The 20791-nt window shown below is 50.7% G+C and overlaps 1 protein-coding gene across 2 annotated transcripts in view; it reads left to right on the top strand.

Annotated features, from left to right (window-relative positions):
• LMBR1L (limb development membrane protein 1 like) overlaps window positions 1-20258 on the top strand; it is a 69280-nt gene extending 49022 nt beyond the window's left edge. For both annotated transcript variants that reach the window (XM_029594664.1, XM_029594665.1), the window contains 4 exons: window positions 6773-6863; window positions 14184-14250; window positions 17333-17494; window positions 17960-20258. In XM_029594664.1, coding sequence (XP_029450524.1) covers window positions 6773-6863; window positions 14184-14250; window positions 17333-17494; window positions 17960-18009 — 370 coding nt within the window. In that variant the 3' untranslated portion in view covers window positions 18010-20258. The remainder of the gene's footprint in view (window positions 1-6772; window positions 6864-14183; window positions 14251-17332; window positions 17495-17959) is intronic.
• The last annotated feature ends 533 nt before the right edge of the window (window positions 20259-20791 follow it).

Here is a 20791-nt window from a genome sequence, read left to right as displayed (position 1 = left end):
TTCCAGCAGATGGAGTCAGAGAAATCTTCGAAGGGTGCTTCCTTATAAGACGGTGCACCCTCTGTTAATCCTCCATATTCTCCTGACTCCAGCAGATGACAGTGGCTGAACTTTGTTCCCCACTGAGATTTCTGGAAAGCTAATTTAGGGATCTTTCTCTATTTTTCTTTGGCTTTCTCCTGTTTGGATGGATCAAGTTTGATTATTTACAAAAAAAAAAAACCCAAAACAAAAGGACTTACATTTCATTGTTTGTAGAGAGCTATACTGTAGCCTCCACTCCTGGTTTAGTGGGAGCATTCTATAGCTTGCAGGCAGAACTATTTGCAGCTCTCCCCTTTCCCTGACTGTTTGCCAGGGTAAGTTGTTTATTTCCTTCTTTACAGGCTATTTCCTCTCTCCCTCTCTCCGGGGTGCAAGTTGGTGGTCCAACCTCTCCCCCTTTAGCTGCTATTCAACCCACTGCCCTGAGACGCCGTTTACCTCGGGGCAGCCTGCACAGAGAGGTGTTATTCCTCTGTGCCTTTACATCAACGGGTCACTGAGGGTTAGAGAGAGCAGGACTGAAGCGGAGGCTCTTCTCGCAGTCAAAAGGCCCTGCCTGTTTCTCGCGCAGAGAAATCAGCTGATTCCCTCGTGGCTCCTTCGGGGATTCTCATGCAGCAATCGTCCAGGTGCTGTGCATGCGGGGAGCCCGGTTCGCAGCTCTCCCGCGAGGGGATTTGCACAGGTTGCCTTCCTGGTGGGGAGGGTCCATCACAGCCGGCGGGACGCTCTGGTTCGCATTTTCAGGCACACCTCGAGGAACAGGGGCCGGCCCCGATCCCGCTGAGCGCGGGAACAGTAGCCATTTTGAGTTCAGACTCTGCTGTCCCTGCACTGCCAGGGGAGGATCAGGATGTGATTTTTTTCATCTCTGCCGCCGATTGATGCCCATTCATCCTCTGGAACCTTTTCCTCAGACAGGGGATCCCCCCATGTTGCCTCCCTCGGGGCAACCTCCGTTTTCCACAGACTTTGTTCTCTCTAGGGAATGGGATTCCCCGGAGGCCTCCCTCAAGTTTGGCAGAGCTATGGAAAAACTATACCCTCTCCCACATAATTTTCTGGAGCTTCTTAAGGTTCCTAAAGTAGACTCTGCGGTCTCTGCAGTGACGAAGAGAACTAACATTCCAGTGACAGGAGGCATAGCCCTGCGAGACCTTCAGGATAGAAAGCTGGAAGTGTATCTCAAGAGGATCTTCAAGGTGTCCGCTCTGGGGTCAGGGTGGCCATTGGTAGCTCCCTCACCCAGCGGGCAGGCCTCCACTGGGTCCAACAGCTGCTCAGCTCCCAGGAGCTGCCTCCTGAGGAAGCGTGACAGGCAAGACCACCTGGAGGCCATCATAGCGTATGGAGCAGACGCTCTGTATAACCTTCTCCGAATCTTAGCCAGATCTATGGTCTCTGCAGTCTTGGCTAGACGCCTCCTCTGGCTCTGCAACTGGTCGGCGGATTCTTCTTCCAAGGCGCAGTTGGGATCCCTACCCTTCAAGGAGAAGCTACTCTTAGGGAAAGATCTGGCTCAGATTATCAAGTCCCTCAGAGAGAATAAGGTGCATAAACTGCCAGAGGATCGTCCTAGATCATCTAGGTCGTTCAGTTCCACCAGAAGCCGATTCAGGAGCCAACGAATTTGCCGCCACGCAAAGCCTGCAGCCCCTCGTCAGCCTTCTTCATGTTCCCAATCCTGGGCTCATTCCTTTCGAGGCCAAAGACAACCCCGGAATGGGGCCCAAGGGGCACCTTCCAAGTCTTCACAATGAAGCTATGCCGGCCCACTCCCCGATCCCCAGGATAGGGGGACGTCTCTTTTCTACGAGGAGTGAGTCAAAATTACGTCGGATCAGTGGGTGCTGGATATTCTAAAGCACGGCTGCGCATTAGAATTTGCTCGACCTCTAAGACGACAGATTCTTCTTTTCCCCATGCGGCCCGGTACAGAAGCAACTCATAGGACGGCAGGTACTTGACAGGCTTCTGGCTCTCGGAGTGATTTGTCCGGTTCCTCCAATGGAAGTAGGAAAGGGCCATTATTCAGTCTACTTTGTAGTCCCCAAGAAGGAAGGTTCCTTCCGCTTGATCTTAGATCTCAAGATGGTCAACAGGGCCCTCAAAGTTCCCCACTTCCGGATGGAAACCTTGCACTCAGTGATAGTGGCGGTGCATACCTGAGAATTTTTGGCCTCCTTGGATCTGACGGAGGCTTATCTGCACATTCCCATCCTCCAGGTGCATCAGCGTTTTCTTCGGTTCAAGATCCTGGGACAGCATTTCTAATTCCAGGCCCTGCCCTTTGGACTAGCGACCGCCCCCCCCCCCCCCCCCCTCCCCCGGACCTTCACAAAAGTGGTGGTCATGGAAGCCGCAGCCCTCAGGAGGGAGGGAGTCTTGGTCCACCCATACCTGGACGACTGGCTCATTCGGGCAAAGTCCTTCGCCCAGTGCCAGCGGGCGATCGAAAGGGTGTTGAATCTTCTCCAATCCATCGGTTGGGTGGTCAACTTTGCCAAGAGCATCCTTTCTCCATCTCATTCTCTGGACTTCCTGGGAGCGTGCTTCAACACAGCGCTGGGCAAGGTGTCCCTGCACCCGGACAGGGCTCAGGCGCTCATGGCTCAGGCACAACGATTCACTTGCCTTTCTCTCTCCACGGCTTGGGATTACCTCCAGGTCCTGGGATCCATGGCTTCCACCATCAATCTGGTCACCTGGGCGTTCGCGCACATGAGCCCTTTACAGACACCGCTGGAAGCCGGTATCTCGGGACTTCCAGGTCATCCTCCCGCTCCCATGGGGGGCCAAGGATAGTCTCTCGTGGTGGCTCAACCTACATCATCTCCTGCAGGGTGTGCCCTTGGAAATCCCAGAGTGGGTGATTGTCACGACGGACGCCAGTCTCTCCGGCTGGGGAGCGGTGTGTCAGATGAGATCAGCGCAGGGGAAGTGGACACTGTTACAGGCAACCTGGCCGATCAATCGCTTAGAGACCCGAGCGGTACGTCTGGCATTGAAACGTTTCCTACCTCTCGTCCATCGAGCAGTCCGGATACTGTCAGACAACGCAACCACTGTAGCGTACGTCAATCACCAAGGGGGCACGAGGAGCCGGCACGTCTCTCGGGAGACGGACAAGTTGATGGCATGGGCAGAGGTTCACCTTTCCCGCCTAGTGGCTTCCCACATCGCAAGAGTAGACAATGTTCAAGCAGACTTCCTGAGTTGTCAACATATAGATCCCAGGGAGTGGGAACTCTCTGAGGAGGCGGTGAGACTACTGTTCCCCCGATGGGGGACTTCCCAGTTGGACCTGATGACCACCTCACGGAACACAGACACCCCGATTCTTCAGTCACAGAAGAGAGCATGGCCCAGAGGGAGTAGATGCCTTGGTCCTCCCTGGCCCCGTCACATTCTCTTCCATGTGTTCCCACCCTGGCCTCTGGTGGGTAAAATGCTCTGGAGAATAGAGGCCCAGCAAGGTCCAGTAATACTGGTGGCGCCAGAATGGCCATGTCTGCTGTGGTTTGCCGACTTGATCAATCTCGCAGTGGATGGGCCTCTTCGCCTGGGTCATCTGCCACGCTTACTGCACCAGGGTCCAGTATATTTCGCCCAGGCAGATCGCTTCTGTCTTGCGGTCTGGCTTTTGAGAGGCGCCGGCGGAGATGGCGTGGATACCCGGAGGCCGTTATCTCGACCCACCTCAAGGCTAGGAAGAAGTCTACCTCCATCTCCTACGTCCGGGTATGGAAGGTTTTTGAGAGCTGGTGTGCCTCCATACCTGAGGCACCACAGACCACCTCGGTGGCTCAGATTTTGTCTTTCCTTCAGCAGGGACTAGACAAGGGTTTGGCCTACAATTCGCTGAGGGTTCAGGTGTCTGCCCGTGGATCCCTACTTCATCAACGAGAGGGAACTCCTCTTTCCTCTCACCCGGATATCATCCGATTCCTCAGATGAGTGAAGCACGTGAAACCCTCCGGTACATGCCCTGTGTCCCTCCTGGAGTCTCAGCCTAGTCCTCTGGATCTTAGGCAGGCCACCTTTTGAACCAATGCACTCTATGACCCTCAAGGATCTCACTCTCAAGATGGTTTTCCATGTAGCTATCTGTTCTGCCCGCACGATTTTGGAGCTTCAAGCACTATCTTGCAGAGAGCCCTACCTCTGTTTCACGGACTCGGGAATTTCCTTGCATACAGTGCCTTCGTTCCTGCCCAAGGTGGTCTCCATGTTCCACATGAATCCAGACGGTAGAGCTTCCGTCCTTCTCAGCTGACGATTCAGGGGATCTCCGCAAACTCTGTCAAGTGCATCCTCATTCGATATCTGGAGGTCACTAATGATTTTCACCTGTCGGACCATCTTTTCGTTCTCTTAAGGGGTCCAAGGCCACGAAAACCACAATTGCTCGCTGGCTGAAAGAAGCTATCTCTGTGGCGTACATTGGGGCGGTATGGCAGCCTCCAACAGGTGTCAAGGCCCATTCTCTTCAAGCTCAAGCAGCTTCATGGGCGGAGTGACAATCTGTCTCGCCCCAGGAGATATGTCGAGCAGCGACCTGGAAATCATTACATACCTTTGCTCGGCACTATCGTTTGAACATACCGTCGTCATCTTTTGGCTCCTTTGGCACTCGGGTCATTCGAGCAGGGCTATCCGGGCCCACCCTACGTAGGGAAGCTTTGATACATCCCACTGTCTGGACTGATCCTGGTACGTACTGGGAAAAGAAAATGTATTCCTTATCTGCCATTTTTCGTTCCTGTAGTACCACGGATCAGTCCAGACGCCCTCCCTGAGAGTTTTTTGGGGTTGGGATTGCCTCTCTGCTCAAATTGTTCTATATTCAGCGCCATTCTCTTGGCTGGTTAATAGTTCATTTTGCAAGTTTGTTGTTTGGCACAATTTGTGCCCAGTACACGCTGTTCTAAGTTAGTGTTCTTGGTTGCTTGATCCATCCTGGTTTCCTGTTTGCTTTGTTATTCTACATACTGAGGATTAACAGAGGGTGCACTGCCTTATAAGGAAGCACCCTTCGAAGTTTTCTCTGACTCCATCTGCTGGAAGTGGGACATTACCCACTGTCTGGACTGATCCGTGGTACTACAGGAACGAAAATTAGCAGGTAAGGAATAATTTTCTTATTGCTGTATGGTGTTTTTGCATGAGAAAATGTAATAATGCAAAAAGCACCATACTGCATGGTGCAATGCTAATTTGGAAAAGGGGGAGGAGTTTGGGGCGGGATTTCTGGCCAAGTTGGCTGGCTTCGCACAGCGGGAGATAACTACGCCTTTTTCATTTGCGTTAAGCCGTGCGATATGGCTTTATCGCACTTTGTGATGTCGCAAATAGCCTTTTCAGTATTTTAAGATGAGTGAGAGAGAGAGACTAGCAATAAAGCCCTTATAGTACTTAGATATTTATACCTCTATATGAGGCCCGCCTAGTAACTCGAGGTGAGGTTTAAGTAGTAGTGTAGGGGTTAGGGGCCACTTTCACATTCAGAGTGAGATGAGCGAACAGAACAGTACTCTTCTGAAGATTTAATGACCTTTGTGTGAGTTTTCTCACTCCGAAGGTCATCAAAACTTCACAAGAGTGCACTGTTCTGTTCGTATCTCTCACTCTGAATGTCACATGGGCCCCCCTACACTACTACTTAAACCTCACCTCGAGTTACTAGGTGGGCCTCCTATAGAGGTATAAATATCTAAGGCCTGGGCCTTAAAACTAATCCCTCTCCCTATTCTCCTCCCCCCCCCCCCCCCCCATAGTTGTAGGTAGGAATTGCAATAATTGTACTTACTGCAAAGTGCAAAAAATTTATCTCACTCTGCGGTAATACCTATGCGAAGCGCTAAGATAGCGCACTTTGCAATAAATAGGGTGTTACCATAAAACACACCCCTCTTCCTATCGCATGCAATATTTACTGCATTTTGATAAATCTAGGTCTTAGCTTGTTACACAGAATACTGCAGGCTGAGCACAGCTTGGACTTACAAAGGATGTTGTCAGCAAATCTTGGCTGTCTCCATCTGGTTGGGGAGTATAACCCAGGCATCTGGACTGGTCTGGCTGTTTGAAGGGAGGGATAAGATGCAGGAGGGATTTGAGCTGGATCATTTGACATGGGGGTGGGAAAAGGATTCGCTGTGGAGGTTGAGATGGGGAATGACACAAGATTGACTAGGGAATGTGGAAAGGAAGAAGCTTGTAGGTGAAATGAGGATAGGAGATGAGAGGATGGGATGGGATGGGAGAAGGGGGTAAGAGGGGATGACAGAGGATCAGTTGGGGATTGTAAGAAGGGCTTGGAAGTGGGAATTAGCTGGAGGGATGCAAAAAGGTGGAGGGGGTGAGAGGAGATAGGCTGGGGAGATGAGTTACTGGTGGATATAAAAAGGGATTAGCTAGAGAAGAGGTTGGGGGGGGGGGGTACTCTGGAGGAAATGGAAGTTGAAGAGGGATAAAGTGGGAGTATGAGAATGGAGTGGTAGTTGCAGGGGGTCTGCCCCCACTGCTAACTTATTTTGGCCCTTTAAGGATCATGTCACGTTGGCCAAAATTTTGGGAAGCCCTGCTCTAGAAAACTGTTTGATCATTGCACCAACCAGGGCTTCAGATGTCATCTTTTACATGTAATGACTGCTGTCCTCAACACCTGTTACAGGCAAGCAACTTTTTTTATTTGTGTCTCGGAGTCTTCCTTAACATGACTTAGTTACCTGATGGTGTCCTCTCTGGTTGGGTTTTACAGCTCCCCGCTGTTCATCAAACTGCTACCACAAAGACACAACACAGCCATGACCAAGGTAATTTGATATGATACACATACGCATATGAGATGATTATCCAAGCTAACAGGAGTGGCTCCAGGCTGAGGATGAGGGACCTCCCAGACAAGGAAATTGCCTGCGCCCCCATCCAGTCTGATTGGACCATTTTGGTTGGAGGGAAAGGCACTTGGCGCTTACCCACTCTGAAATTTACTGTGCCCTCTCTGTGGCCCCCAATACAAGTATTTCTGGAGTCACCATTGCAGACTAGCCAATGACTTTCATCTGCAATGTGTGTCATAACACATGGACATGCCAAAGCTAAAATAATCCAGTGACTTTGTGTGATGCATGAAGTCTATTGCTGCTGTTACAAGGGTAACATGTAACTAGGTGACATGTCATATTGTAGTTGGAGTAGTAGAAGTGGTATGGAGGTTTAGCCTAGAGGTTAGAGCAGCAGGTTGCAAACCAAGGCAGCCAGGATTCAAATCCTGCTAATCCTTGTGATCTTGAGCAAGTCACTTCACCCTTCATTGTCTCAGGTACAGACATTCAAGCTGCTGCAATATTTAGTGTGTGAAAATTGAGCATCCTTTCTCCTAACCTAAACTGACAGCAAGACATTTTTTTAATATTTTTTAACTTGCTCCTTTCTTCAGTTCCTTCGACTTAATATCACCACGATATTAAGTCTGAGGAACTACAAAAAAGCAGTATTTTCTGCTTTTCTCTTTAACTTTAGGGGCTCCTCAAGACTTAATGCCTGCTCTGGGGCAGGCGTTAATTTTTGAGTAAAATGTGCGCATCGGGCGAACATTAATTTTTTACATAAGTGTGTAATAGCTAATAGTCTCATCAACAAGAATTTCTCCTAGGACAAGCAGGATGTTAGTCATCACACATGGGTGACGTCATCGGATGGAGTTGGGCACAGAGAACCTATGTCAGAGTTTCTGGAACTTTGACTGTGCATACTGAGCATGCCCAGCATGCCCTATTCCACGCGTCCCCATGGGGGTCCCTCTTCAGTCTTTTTTTTTTTTTTCCTATGGTGCTTTCACCTCACGGTTGAGTGAGCTCATGGCTTTTCTTTAAGAAATTGCCTTTGGAAACTTTTCCACCATTCTTTTCATCGAATGCGGGTCACTCTTTGTTCCCTTTAGTCTCCCCAGTTAGGTTTTTCGGCGATTTGGTAAGTTTAATTTTGCTTCCGTTCCCCCCCCCCCCCCCCCCCTGTGGTAGCAGTGCATCAACTGCCTGCCATCACTGTCTCTTGGGGTTTTTTCTCATTCCTTTTCATTCGTCATGGCCTCGTCCAGTTTCCGTCAGTACCCCCAGTGTCCAAGGACCATGTCCATTATATAGACCCCCTAAGGGTCATCTGGGTGCACATGAGGAATTCCAAGCCATTGCTTTGGCAGCGTCTGCACCAATGGACCTTGGAGCCGCACCGATGGACACTGAGCCATTGGCATCAGTGGGGCCATCACTTCTGTCGACGCTGTTGGTAGATAGGGCGCTAGAAACCTTGTCGATCTCTTCCAGTACAAGAACATCAGGTTCGTTGTCGGCACTGGGGAAAGATCAGGCCGAGCACTGAGGGAAGCCAAGGCACCATCAGTACCAGTCCACTTTGATGGAAGGCGCCGGCTCATGCCGTGATGTCCCCGAAGTCATCCTTCAGCAAGGAGTTCCCATCCTCCATCGATGCCAAGGATCCACAACGGTCTCCACCAGTCCAGGTGCCAGTCCCAATCCATCTTGGGGATCCAAGGTAGATTTGACTACCCCTCCTACCTCCCAGTTGGTTTTGGCATCGGCAACTTTTGAGGAGGAGCTGGAGTGGAGGGTCCAAGTGAAGGTGCATCAGGCGTTGCAGGGCATTGAACAGATGATGCCAGTGCCAGCACGCGCCCTGCTGGAACCATTGCTGGAATAGCTCAATGTGCTTATCAGTGTGTTACCGACCCAGTTGGCTCTGGTTCCTGGGAGGCTATCTATGCCCGGTGGGGCACCGATGCTTCCCCCGATCGATATGGTGCTCGTTGCCGGTTTCTTCGAGGAGGAAGCTCCATCAAGGCCAGCAGGGACACAGAGGCCTGCAGCCCCCGACCAGCTTTACCTTCCAACATCTCTCGCCACCAGCTCTTCAGACCCGCCCTCCTGAGCCAGGAAGTCTGTGAGGCAAGGTCAGGAAGTCTTTCCACTGCCAGAGGAAGTACTATCCTTCAGCCCCTCACTCCCATTCGCAGAGGGTGAGCTCACGTGGCCATACCAGGCGACAGAACTCCCAAGACCCAGCCAAATCCTGGGGATGGGGTTTGACTGATTTGTAGGGAGCATAAGCCAGTCACCTGTACCTGAGATGCTGGACCCACCTGGTTGGAGGCAGGGTACGGTTCTTTGAGGATCGGTGGCCCAGTATAACCTTGGACCAGTGGATTCTGTCCATCGTCTGTCACGAGTACTAATTAAACCTATTGGGTGTCCTGCCAAATTGCCCTGTGCCCTTTTTGGGGGTCAATAGCGCATCAAGAGCTACTGTTACAGGAGCTCTCTGCCCTCTTAACGGCCAGAGCAGTTGAGCTTGTCCCACCAAGGCAAAGAGGGCAGGGATTCTATTCCCGGTACTTTCTGATGCCAAAGAACAGGGGGACTCCGTCCCATCCTTGACCTAAGGGCCTTGAACAAGTTTCTCAAAAGAAAATTTCAAGATGGTTTTCTTGGGCACCCTGGTTCCCCTCCTGTAAAAAGGGAACTGGCTAAGCTCCCTAGATTTAAAGGACGCATACACTCATATTGAAATCTTCCCAAGACACAGGAAGCATCTCAGATTTGTGGTGGGAAAACAGCACTTCCAATACAGAGTTTTGCCGTTCGGACTAGTCAGCCTCATGTGTCTTCATGAAATGTCTGGACATGGTGGGTGCGCACCTCCGCAGACTGCGAGTGCATATTTTCCCATATTTGGACGATTGGTTGGTCAAAAGCACCTCTCAAATAGGGGACGATCAGTCCTTTCGCTTGACCATCCGGGTTTGCAGTCACTAGGGTTCGTCATTAACTACCCAAAATCCCATCTCAGCCCGTCACCTCGATTGGACTTCATAGGAGTCCTGCTAGACATGGCTCAGGCAAGAGCCTTCCTGCTGCACTCCAGGGCGGTCACCTTGGTGTTCATAGCGGTGGTGATTTAACAGAGCCGGCAGATTTCAGCTCGGCACATGTTGAGGCTGTTGGGCCACATGGCTGCAACCGTCCATGGTCCTCCCTTGGCATGCTTACACATGCACAGAGCCCAATGGACTCTGAGGTCGCAATGGCGTCAGGCCATGCAGAGCTTCCAGGCTCTCATCCAAGTCACTCCATCTTTCTGGGACTCTTTGTCCTGGTGGTGGGCTCTCTCGAATTTGGAACGGGGAATATCTTTCCAAAATCCCCCTACCCAAATTGTCCTAACCACAAATGCGTCCACCTTCGGGTGGGGAGTTCATGTAGAGGGGCTCTGCACCCAGTGCTTATGGTCTGCCCAGGAAGCTCGGTATCAGATCAACTTCCTGGAGCTCCAGATGATCAGCTACGCGATGTGGGCTTTCAGAGATCGGCTGTCCAGCAGAATTGTCCTGATACAGACTACCAAGTTGCAATGTGGCATGTCAACAAGCAGGAAGGCACAGGGTCGTACCTCCTGTGTCGGGAAGAGTCCAGAACTGGTCCTGGGCCCTGTTTGATGGGATGGTACTCAGGGCCTTGTATCTCTCCAGAACGGAGAATGTGATAACAGACTGAACCATGGCTTCAGACCCCACGAGTGGTCTCTGGACCCAGGGGGTAGTGAACTGGATCTTCTGCCTCTTGGGGATCCAAGATGTGGACTTGTTCACATCCCCCTGCAACAGGAAGGTGACTCAGTTCTGCTCCCTGTACTGGTCAGACAGCAAACCAGCCTCTGATGCCTTTGCCCAACTTTGGGGCAGGGGGTCTTCTGTATGCGAATCCTCCAATTCCTCTAGTTATGAAGACTCTCTTGAAGCTTCATGAGGACTGAGGGACTATGATCCTTATTGGCTGAGATAGTTACTTTCTACTCCTTTGGGAGTTGTCCATCCAGAGACCGATCAGTCTGGGGACTTCCCCAGATCTCATCATGCAAGATTGGGATGCAGCAGCTTGCCCTATCTCCAGGCCCTGTCGCTTACAGCCTGGATATTGAGAGGTTAATCCTGCAGCCACTTGATCTCTCAGAGGATGTTTCTCTGGTCCTGATGACTTCCAGAAAGCCTTCCACTAGAAAATCCTATGGACTGAAGTGGAGGAGATTTTCTGTGTGGTGTGAGCAGAAGGCCCTAGATCCATTCTCTTGCCCTATGCAAAGTCTGCTTGACTACCTTTTATACCTATTGGAGGCTGGCTTGAAGACCAACTCCATTAGAAGTTCATCTCATTACAATTGGCACATACCACCAAGGTGTAGATGGTGCGCCTATCTCTGTACAGCCGATAGTTGTACAATTCATGTGGGCCCTGCTTCAAGTGAAGCCTCCGCTAAGGCTTCCCACTGTGTCTTGGGACCTCAATCTGGTGCTAGCTGAGCTGATGAAAGCCTCTTTTGAGCCGCTGAGCTCTTGTGACCTGAAGTACCTGACTTGGAAGGTCATATTTTTGGTGGCGGTCACTTCAGCATGCAGGGTCAGTGAGCTCCCGGCCTTAGTGACTTATCCACCTTATACTAAGCTTTATCATGACAGGGGTGGTCTTGCGTATGCACCCTAAGTTCCTGCCTAAGTGCTGACAGATTTCCATTTTAACCAGTCAATCGTCCTGGGAAAGAATGTTAGCAGACCCCGTTCACACCAAGGTGAACAAGCCCTGCACAGTTTGGATTGCAAGAGAGCCTTAGCTTTCTATGTGGAGCGGACAGAAGCCCATAGATGGTCCACCCAGCTTTTTATTTCTTTTGACAGGAATAATAGGAGTTGCCATTGCCAGACACACTATCCATTTTGCTAGCAAATTGCATCTCTTTCTGTTATGCCTAGGCGGGACTGCACCTTGGGGGATCATGTCAAGGATCATTCTGTTAAAGCCATGGCAACATCTGTGGCCCACTCGCGAGCAGTTCCTGTGGAGGAGATCTGCAAGGCTGTGATGTGGAGTTCTCTCCATACATTTGCATCTCACTACTGTCTGGATAAGGATAGCGTCGTGACAATAGGTTCGGCCAGTCTGTCCTTCAGAATCTATTTGAGATGTAGAACCCAACTCTCCCTGCCTAGGGCCCATCGTTTGGGTTCAGGCTGTCTTCCCCTTTGTTACCAACAGCACTGTGGTTTGTTGTGCCTGGTTGTTTCTTGTTGGTTCCCTTTCATGTTGGGGAGCAGCCTTTAGCTAGGGATTCTCCCATGTGTGAGGACTACCATCCTGCTTATCCTAGGAGAAAGCAGAGTTGCTTACCTGTAACAGGTGTTCTCCTAGGACAGCAGGATGTTAGTCCTCAAGAAACCCGTCCACCACCCCTTCTAAGTTGGGTTTCTCCTATTTTTTGTGTTAACTTTTATTGTAATTCTATGTTATGAGACTGGAGGGACCCCACGTGGACGCATGGAATAGGGCATGCTGGACATGCTCAGTATGCACAAAGTTCCAGAAATTTTGACATAAGTTTTCCGAGCTGGGCTCTATCCGATGATGTCACCCATGTGCGACTAACATCCTGCTGTCCTAGGAGAACACCTGTTACAGGTAAGCAACTTTGCTTTACATGTGTTGAGCGCTACCGTGTTTCCCCGATAGTAAGACACCCCTGATAGTAAGACGTAGTGGGAATTTTAGGGGGGTCGGCTAATGTAACACATCCCCCGAAAGTAAGACGTACCTGTCATTTCAAAAAAAAATTATTTTTAAATACCTGTCGGAGGGCCGCGTGGGTCCAGGCGGCTGGCGGCGGGAGCCGGGTGGTCGCGTGTTAAATCTAGGCCGCGGGCAGGTGGGCGCTTGTTCCAGGCGGCGGCGGCGGCGGGTGGATGCGCGTTAGTTCGAGACGGCCGGCGGGCGGCGGGTGGTCGCGTGTTAAATCTAGGCCGGGTCGCACAGGCGCGCATTCATTCACTGCCGGTGGGGGCTGCCGAGGCAGCCCCCACCGGCAGTGAATGAATGCGGTGGGGGCTGCCGAGGCTGCCGAGGCAGCCCCCACCGGCAGTGAATGAATGCGCACCTGTGCGACCCCTGTGATTCGGCGCTGGGGGCTGCCGGTGGGGGCTGCGGCAGTGAATGAATTCATTCATCCAGGCGGAGGAGCCGGCTGCTTTCGCCGCTGCCGGCTGCTTTCGGCTGCCGCTGCCGGCTGCTTTCGGCGCTCAAGGCAGTCACATGCCGTGACGTCACAGCATGTGACTGCCTTGAGCGTCGAAAGCAGCCGGCAGCGGCAGCCGAAAGCAGCCGGCAGCGGCGAAAGCAGCCGGCTCCTCCGCCTGGATGAATGAATTCATTCGCTGCCGCAGCCCCCACCGGCAGCCCCCAGCGCCGAATCGCAGGGGTCGCACAGGCGCTGTGGGCCTGTGCGCGCATTCATTCACTGCCGGTGGGGGCTGCCGAGGCAGCTCCCACCGGCAGTGAATGAATGCGCGCCTGTGCGACCCGGCCTAGATTTAACACGCGACCACCCGCCGCCCGCCGGCCGTCTCGAACTAACGCGCGTCCACCCGCCCCCGCCGCCGCCTGGAACAAGCGCCCACCCGCCCGCGGCCTAGATTTAACACGCGACCACCCGGCTCCCGCCGCCAGCCGCCTGGACCCACGCGGCCCTCCGACAGGTATTTAAAAATAATTTTTTTTTGAACACTCAGGTTTTTTTTCCAATATAAGACATACCCTGAAGGTAAGACATAGTGGGACTTTTGGGGGTAAAAAGAAAGTAAGACGCTGTCTTATATTCGGGGAAACACGGTATTAGCTACACTTGGGACGCTAATTGCCTTACTGCATAAGGGGTTATGGACGCGCGTCCAATCATGGGTTAACCAGTGCGCTAGCCTGAGTGCACGGTATTGCATTGACCTGTTAGATTGTGAGCTCTCTACGGACAGGGAAAATACTTTACTTGAATGTCACTGTCCTTGAGCTACAATGAAAAAGGTGTGAGCTAAATGCACAAATAGAGGCCACAGTGGCAGTAAGTGGCTGGAGAGTTCCTGGGGAGATTAGGGGTGGTTAGAGCAGATCCTCTTTCATGTTGCATTTACACCCACATTTGCTGAGTTCTGCAGTTTGACTGTTTGAGGAAGGGATGGGAGTAAGGGTTAACCTCTGTGAGGAAAGGCGAGACTGGATTTGAAATGGAATTGTCTGTTTCAGATCATTGGGAACTGCGTGTCCCTCCTGGTTCTAAGCTCTGCACTGCCCGTCTTCTCCAGAACGTTGGGTGAGTATTGCGGGCAGCTAACAGTTGCATTCAGGGCTGGCTGCTAAATGTCTGCCTGTCTCAATTATTTCCACTGCATCGTCATGCTGGCCGTATTCCTGGCCTCTGTCGCCTTTATTCTCGTTTAACATTGTACTTGTTCTCAGCCACCTGATATTTGTGGTCCAAGCTCTCAAGGGGTCCGTTTGAACCAAAATAATGCAAATACCCATTACCAGTCCAGGTGCCACCTTATCTATTGGCACCTAAGGCCTGCCCCCCCCCCAATTTTGATCGTCTTGTCTTTTTGGCTGGCGAGCTCTCACCACAGGAAGGGCCAGTAATAGCTTAATAGAGCCCAAACGCTGCCCGTATAGGATTCTATAGCTGCTTCAATTGTCTAGACAGAAAATGAAAATGTCAAAACCTGTATCTGTGAGGTAGACCCTGTTTAAATAAACCTGTGCATCCGGTGTTTCTGCATGTTGTAACTGAGCACTTCCTAGAGCTCACATTGTTTGCTACTTCCTTATTGACTTTTTTTCTCTATCCCTTTCTTACTCTTGGCGACTCTCCAAACCAGTCTAGGAATGACATGAGACCAGATGACCAGGCTTGCAGGGCCAGTGCAAGGGGATTTAGGCGCCCTAGGCACCTTCTGCCTTGCGCTCCCCCCGCCCCCAGTCGCGCTGACACACCTCACGGCCCCGACTCCTTGCACTCATTGTTTTGGGCCGTGACCGGCAGCAGCAAAGAAGAGTGGAGATTCAAATCTCCACTCCTCTTTGCTACCACTGCTTGTGGCCCAACATGGCTCATGCCCCCCTAATAGTCTATGCCCTAGGCCCAGGCCTAGCTCGCCTAGTGCTTCTGCCAGCCCTGAGGCCGAGCCACCATGTTATAATCAGTGTCATGTCTTTTTATTTTTTTCATTGCTGCTGTCAAGTTGATTATCTTCAGTGTTACCAAATCATTGCTACCTAAATGTGCTATCTGCCAAAGCCTGGGAATCAGCTGATGCTATTTCATGCCTCTCTGCCTTAATCACTTACAGGCCGATACAGTACACTGCGCTCCGGCAGAGCGCACTGTTAACCCGCGATTGGACGCACGTTTTGGACGCGCTAGCTTTACCCCTTATTCAGGAAGGGGTAATAGCGCGTCAAAAACGCGCATCTAACTCCCCTGAACCTAAAAGCGCCCGCAACATGCAAATACATGTTGATGGCCCTATTAGGTATTCCCACGCAATTCAGAAAGCAAAATGTGCAGCCAAGCCGCACATTTTACTTTCAGAAATTAGCGCCTACCCAAAGGTAGGCGCTAATTTCTGCCGGCACAGGGAAAGTGCACAGAAAAGCAGTGTAAACTGCTTTTCTGTGCACCCTCCGACTTAATATCATGGCGATATTAAGTCGGAGGTCCCGAAAGTTAAAAAAAAAAAAAATTTGAAATGGGCCCGTGGATCGCAGGTTGAAAACCGGACGCTCAATTTTGCCGGCGTCCGGTTTCCGAACCCGTGGCTGTCAGCAGGCTCGAACAGACACCGGAAAAATTGACCGTCGGCTATCAAACCCGCTGACAGCCACCGCTCCTGTCTGAAAAGAGGCGGCTAGGGACGCGCTAGTGTCCCTAGCACCTCTTTTTACCGCCAGCCATATTTTAAATTATTTTACTGCATCGCGCGCACAGAACACTCCTGTGAGTGTGGGAGAGCTCAGTTTACTGTATTGGCCTGTTACAGCCTTCTCCTCAAGTATGCCTAACACTTTGCTGCCTGCTTTCATTGCCAGTTATTTTCCTGCCTCTGTCCCAGCTGCTGCTCGATTCTTCCCTTGCCCCCTCTCCAACCTCCTCACAACTTGGCTCCTTTTATCTACTTTTGTCTCCCTGGCCCCTTAACCTGCCACAATAAACTGGCCCTGACAATACTGAGCCTCCCCACGGGACCTGCCCCTCGAGACATTGTCCCTCTCCCCAGGGGTCCCAGTGGCTGAAAGTTGGGACCCATTCACATAAAATGTGAGTAGAGAGGTCAAGGGCAATGGGCCGTGCTATGTGCTCTTAGCCACTGAGGCAACTAAAGAATTGTCTCCAGACCTCCACAAGGTGGCACCAGCATATTTCCCTCAAAAGCAGCACACATATAATACTAATTTATTCCTGTGGTGGAGGCCGCCAGTCTCCTGTGGCATCTCAAAGGAAAATTCAGCAACCCAGCTTTTGAAATTGTGTGACAGATTTGCATAAGGTGCTATATTAATGTACAAAAGTAAATGCAATAAATACTTATCTTTTTTTGTTGACAGTTTCTGTTTTTCTTCTGTTTCTCTCCCAAATGCCTCCTCACTTTGTTCTCCCTGCCTCTTTCTCTTTTTTTCCTATTCTTCTTCTAGCATCCTTCTTTTCCAGCTTCCTGTTTCTTCTATGGACTCTTTCCTTTCCCTCCCTCCCTCCCCTGCAAAGCTGCTGCCTTACTCTTCACCCTGCCACCACTGTGGCTACCTCCCCCCTTTCCCCAATCCCTAACCCTTATCCTCCTGTTACCCCAACCACTGTCTCCTCCACCTCATTGCTGCTGGCTCTTGGTGGCTTGTATAGTGCAGGTACTCTATTGTGTGTCTTAAGGGAACAGAGCTGCTTGGTACCCTGGCCTACAGAGAGCTGAACTGTAGTAGCAGTGTGGGCCAATTAGAACTCATGACAGTGAGATGGTGGGGCAAGGGGACCTCTTGGGAAGAGGAGGTGGCCAGATGCTGTGGGAGAGGACAGGAGAACAGCACAGAAATGCTAGGAGACACCTAGGGGGAGGATGGCAGCCATTTTTTCACATTTCCATGGCAAGGAAGACACTTTCTTCAGCAATTGTTGGACTTGCCTGAAGTTCCTGTCTAGTACTAAATCCCTGTACCAAAGAGCTTTCTATCCATTTTTAAGTGGGGAAAATCCATTTTGTGAGTGGTGGCTAGGATTCATACAAGCTGTAGGTTGTCTGCACTGCTTAGCTGCAGCACAGTGCTGTGAAGGACTTGCAGACACTTATGTAGCACCAGCTGTACATCCTCTTTGCTATTGGCTAAATAAAACTTTTTTTTGTTTCTAGGAATCACACGGTTTGACCTGCTGGGAGATTTTGGGAGGTTTAACTGGCTTGGGAACTTCTACCTGATCTTCATGTATAACATGCTGTTTGCTGGCCTCACCACACTGTGTCTGGTGAGGAAGTTTACATGGGCCATGCAGGCAGAGCTCATCCGAGCCTTTGGTAAGTGTGCGGCACTGCCTGTGCTATTGTACTGGGTGTACTCAGTCTTCTGAGGCTGGCACTTTCAGCAGAATAGACTCATGGCTTCACCTTCAGGGGGTGTTAATGTCACTTTGCATTTAGATTCATTTAATCCTGATATCACCAGAGGTGCTGCTTGGTCCTTACAGGCTAAGCTACTCAGATTCTGGAATTGCCACAGCCAGGACTGGTTTTCAGGATATCCACAATGAATATAGATGAAGTATATTTGCATGCACTGGCTTCATTGTATGTAAATATATCTCATTCCATATTCCTTGTGACTGAACTGAGAACCAGATCTGTTTGTAGCAGGCCGGGACCAGAGTTTCCTACCCCTGAGGTAAGCATTACTAGAAACATATGCTGCCCCTTCTTGCATCTGCCTCATGAAGGATATTCTTTGTTTGCAGATCTTCTAATCCTTCTTTGTTCTGTCTCCAGGTTTGGACAAGCTGCCTCTCCCTGTGTCCCGCCCTGGGAAAATCAGCTAAACCAGTATCTTCGTATCCTGTGCTGATTCCAGAAGACCAATGGGTGCTCGGCAGTGGGGGGGGTACTGTGCATCAACCTACTTCCTGCAGGAGGAGAACCTTAACCCCTTCTGTTGCCCTCCCGTGGGACTTGGGAACTGGAGAAGCCCTAGCGGATGCTGCCTGCAGCCTTCTTGCACCAGGGGGCTGCACAGGGCAGGACTGCAGTGGGTTGTGAGGTGCCCATCCCTCTCGCCCCTCCCAAAACGAGACTGCAACTGTGACTTCTGCTGGGTGCAGTCTCTGGTTCCAGTGACCGTTTACCTGCACAGAGGACACCCCCCCCCCCCTTTACTGTGGCCGGGGGCAGCTAAGAGCGAGTGGGACTTTCCTTGGGGAAAGAAGCAACAGGTGGCTGCTGTCCTGCTGCCGGTCATCACTGACAGGTGCTACCTGAGCCAGTTTTGGACTGATGTTCTTTAACGACTGAATGTGATTTCCGTTGTCTGTAGCAGTTTCCATTGCCGACTGCAAAGGGTGCAGGGCCGAGGTGCACAGACTGGGTGGGTGCTGCTACAGCATCTCATCCCCGGCCTCTCCCTGGTTGGGGAGGCTGAAGGGATTGGTGCAGAAGTGCTAGCGATAGATGGGGGAAACTCGTAGGTAGCTCCTTCACGTCCCATCACCTTGTAATGGGTAGTGCCCAGAAGCATTAGCTGTGGCAGAATTCTTAGTGTCTCTCCATCCTAGACTCCCATCTTTCTTACTGAATTTCACTCTTTTATTTTTAAATGTAATCTGTTTTACTGTTTACTTGATGCATTTGCTGCAGCTCTCAGCAAGACTTGAAAGGACACTGAAATGAAGTGTGCAAGGATCGTGGTCATTTCAGGAGGAGGGGGGGGGGGGGGGCGCTTGTGCTCCATCATGCTTTGGGTTTTGTGGGGGTTTAATGTTCATATGTGGAGTTGGAAGGTGGGAGAAACCCTGCTCTAACAGGAAAGGGGAGAAGAGTCTCCAGCTGACCTCACTATATGCCACCAGCCAGAGCTTTTAGAATATATAGGGCTAAGGGCAGATGTAGGAAGAAACTGTTTGAACTAGTGAGAGGTTCCCAACCTCATCAAGCTTGATCTCTGCCTAGGGGACCACTTTCATTTAAGATTTAATAAATCCCTTTCCCTGAGGTGGAAGAGGGTGCCAAGGCAGAGTTTGGTGGTTACTTCCTGGCGAGACTGAAGAGAAGCTTAACTTCCTCCTTAAGCATTAGTGCCTTGGATCAAGAGTGAGCAGGGCCCTGGGAGAAACTGTGCCTATGGATATGCCACAAACTCTGGGGCATCCCTGCCAGCTCTGGTTCTGCAGCTTTCCAGTAATGTGCAAGGCTGAGACAGGGATATGGAAAATGGGCTTCAAACATCTGTGGTCTAATCTCTCCTTCCACTGTTTCAACCCTGGCATTCCATCGGGTTTCTGGCAGCCAATTTGCTTTTTTGTGCAGACTCCTAGCCGATTGGCTGTCAATCTCCTAAAACAGCCTATGGGATATGGCTGCAGTGAAAAGTGGACCAGATTTGATTGGCTATGGGAAAAGTCACATGACTAAGCCCTGTGCAGCTGAGTGGCTTTATGCAAGCATTTAAAGTCCTTATTTATTGTGTCTCTTCAGTGTGTGTTGTGACTGCTCTTAGCTGAGGTGTGATATCTGGGAAAACTGGAGGAGAGGGGAGGGAAAGACCTTTGTCCTCAAAGCATCTGTGCTTGTATCACTCTTGTCTCCCAGCTGGTGAAATCAGCAGACTGATATCATGAGCTGGAGAGTACGGAATATTAACAGTGCAGAGCAATGCTTCTCACTAGTATCCAGAGCCACTGAGCAGCAAGAACAGACACGGACACCCTATTTTCCAGAGTGGTGGGTTAGATGGGGATTAGTAGGCCCAGGGCTTGTGCGCTGTACTCTGTGGCCACAGCTTGCAAAGAGGATTGCAGATGCAGCCTGTAAATTGCACCTCTTTAACCTGATGGAGGACCCTCCCCTCGCCCCCAGAACCTGGAGCAAGAAGACTTCTGTAGAACTGCCCCCAAATTGTTCTGGGCTGCAGACGTGCATTTGTTGTTTTTACCTGTTCTCTGCTGTGTCACTCTGTCGACTGATTTTATATTAAGGATATTTTTTTTTAATCAGATCTTCATCTGCTGTGTAAACATGAACAATGCTGTGTAAACATGAACAATGCTGTTAATATAAACTTTAAATTTGTAAGTCAGTTTGGGAGTTTATTAACTTATTAATCTTTATTTTTTTGGGGGGAGGGGGGAGGAAGGGGGAAAGCTAGAACCATTGGTTTTGTGTCCTGTGATAAGGCTGCAGTGATGTATCACAAATATCTCTGACCCCTAACTCACCTACCCTTGTATAAAAGAGCACTGCCACCACACCCACACTTGATCATGTAGAGGGGTACATGCTATGCTGGCACAGAAGCTGAAACCCACGCACACAGGTTTGTAGGATGGAGGAGGGAAGCAGAAGGGCTTTAACTGTTTTGGCAGTGAGCCGTATTATAAATGCTGGGAGTCCGCTGCCCACAAAGCCAGCCGGGTTCCTCGGGCAGCCCTAGTGCTATAACTAGTTTGTCTTAGTTGTGAATCTGGTTAGTTCCTGTTCATATCCCAGATCAGTCCAGACAAGTGGGTTTTGCATTCCTACCAGCAAATGAAGGCAGAGAAGAAAAAGTTTTCAGACAGCAGATGGAGACAGAGCAAGATTTGACAGGCTCTGCCACATATACCAGGATGT

The sequence above is a fragment of the Rhinatrema bivittatum genome, chromosome 3 (genome assembly GCF_901001135.1).
Source record: "Rhinatrema bivittatum chromosome 3, aRhiBiv1.1, whole genome shotgun sequence".
NCBI lineage: Eukaryota > Metazoa > Chordata > Amphibia > Gymnophiona > Rhinatrematidae > Rhinatrema > Rhinatrema bivittatum.
Note: the sequence above shows the minus strand (reverse complement) of the source record. Positions and strands in the feature narration are given on the sequence as shown.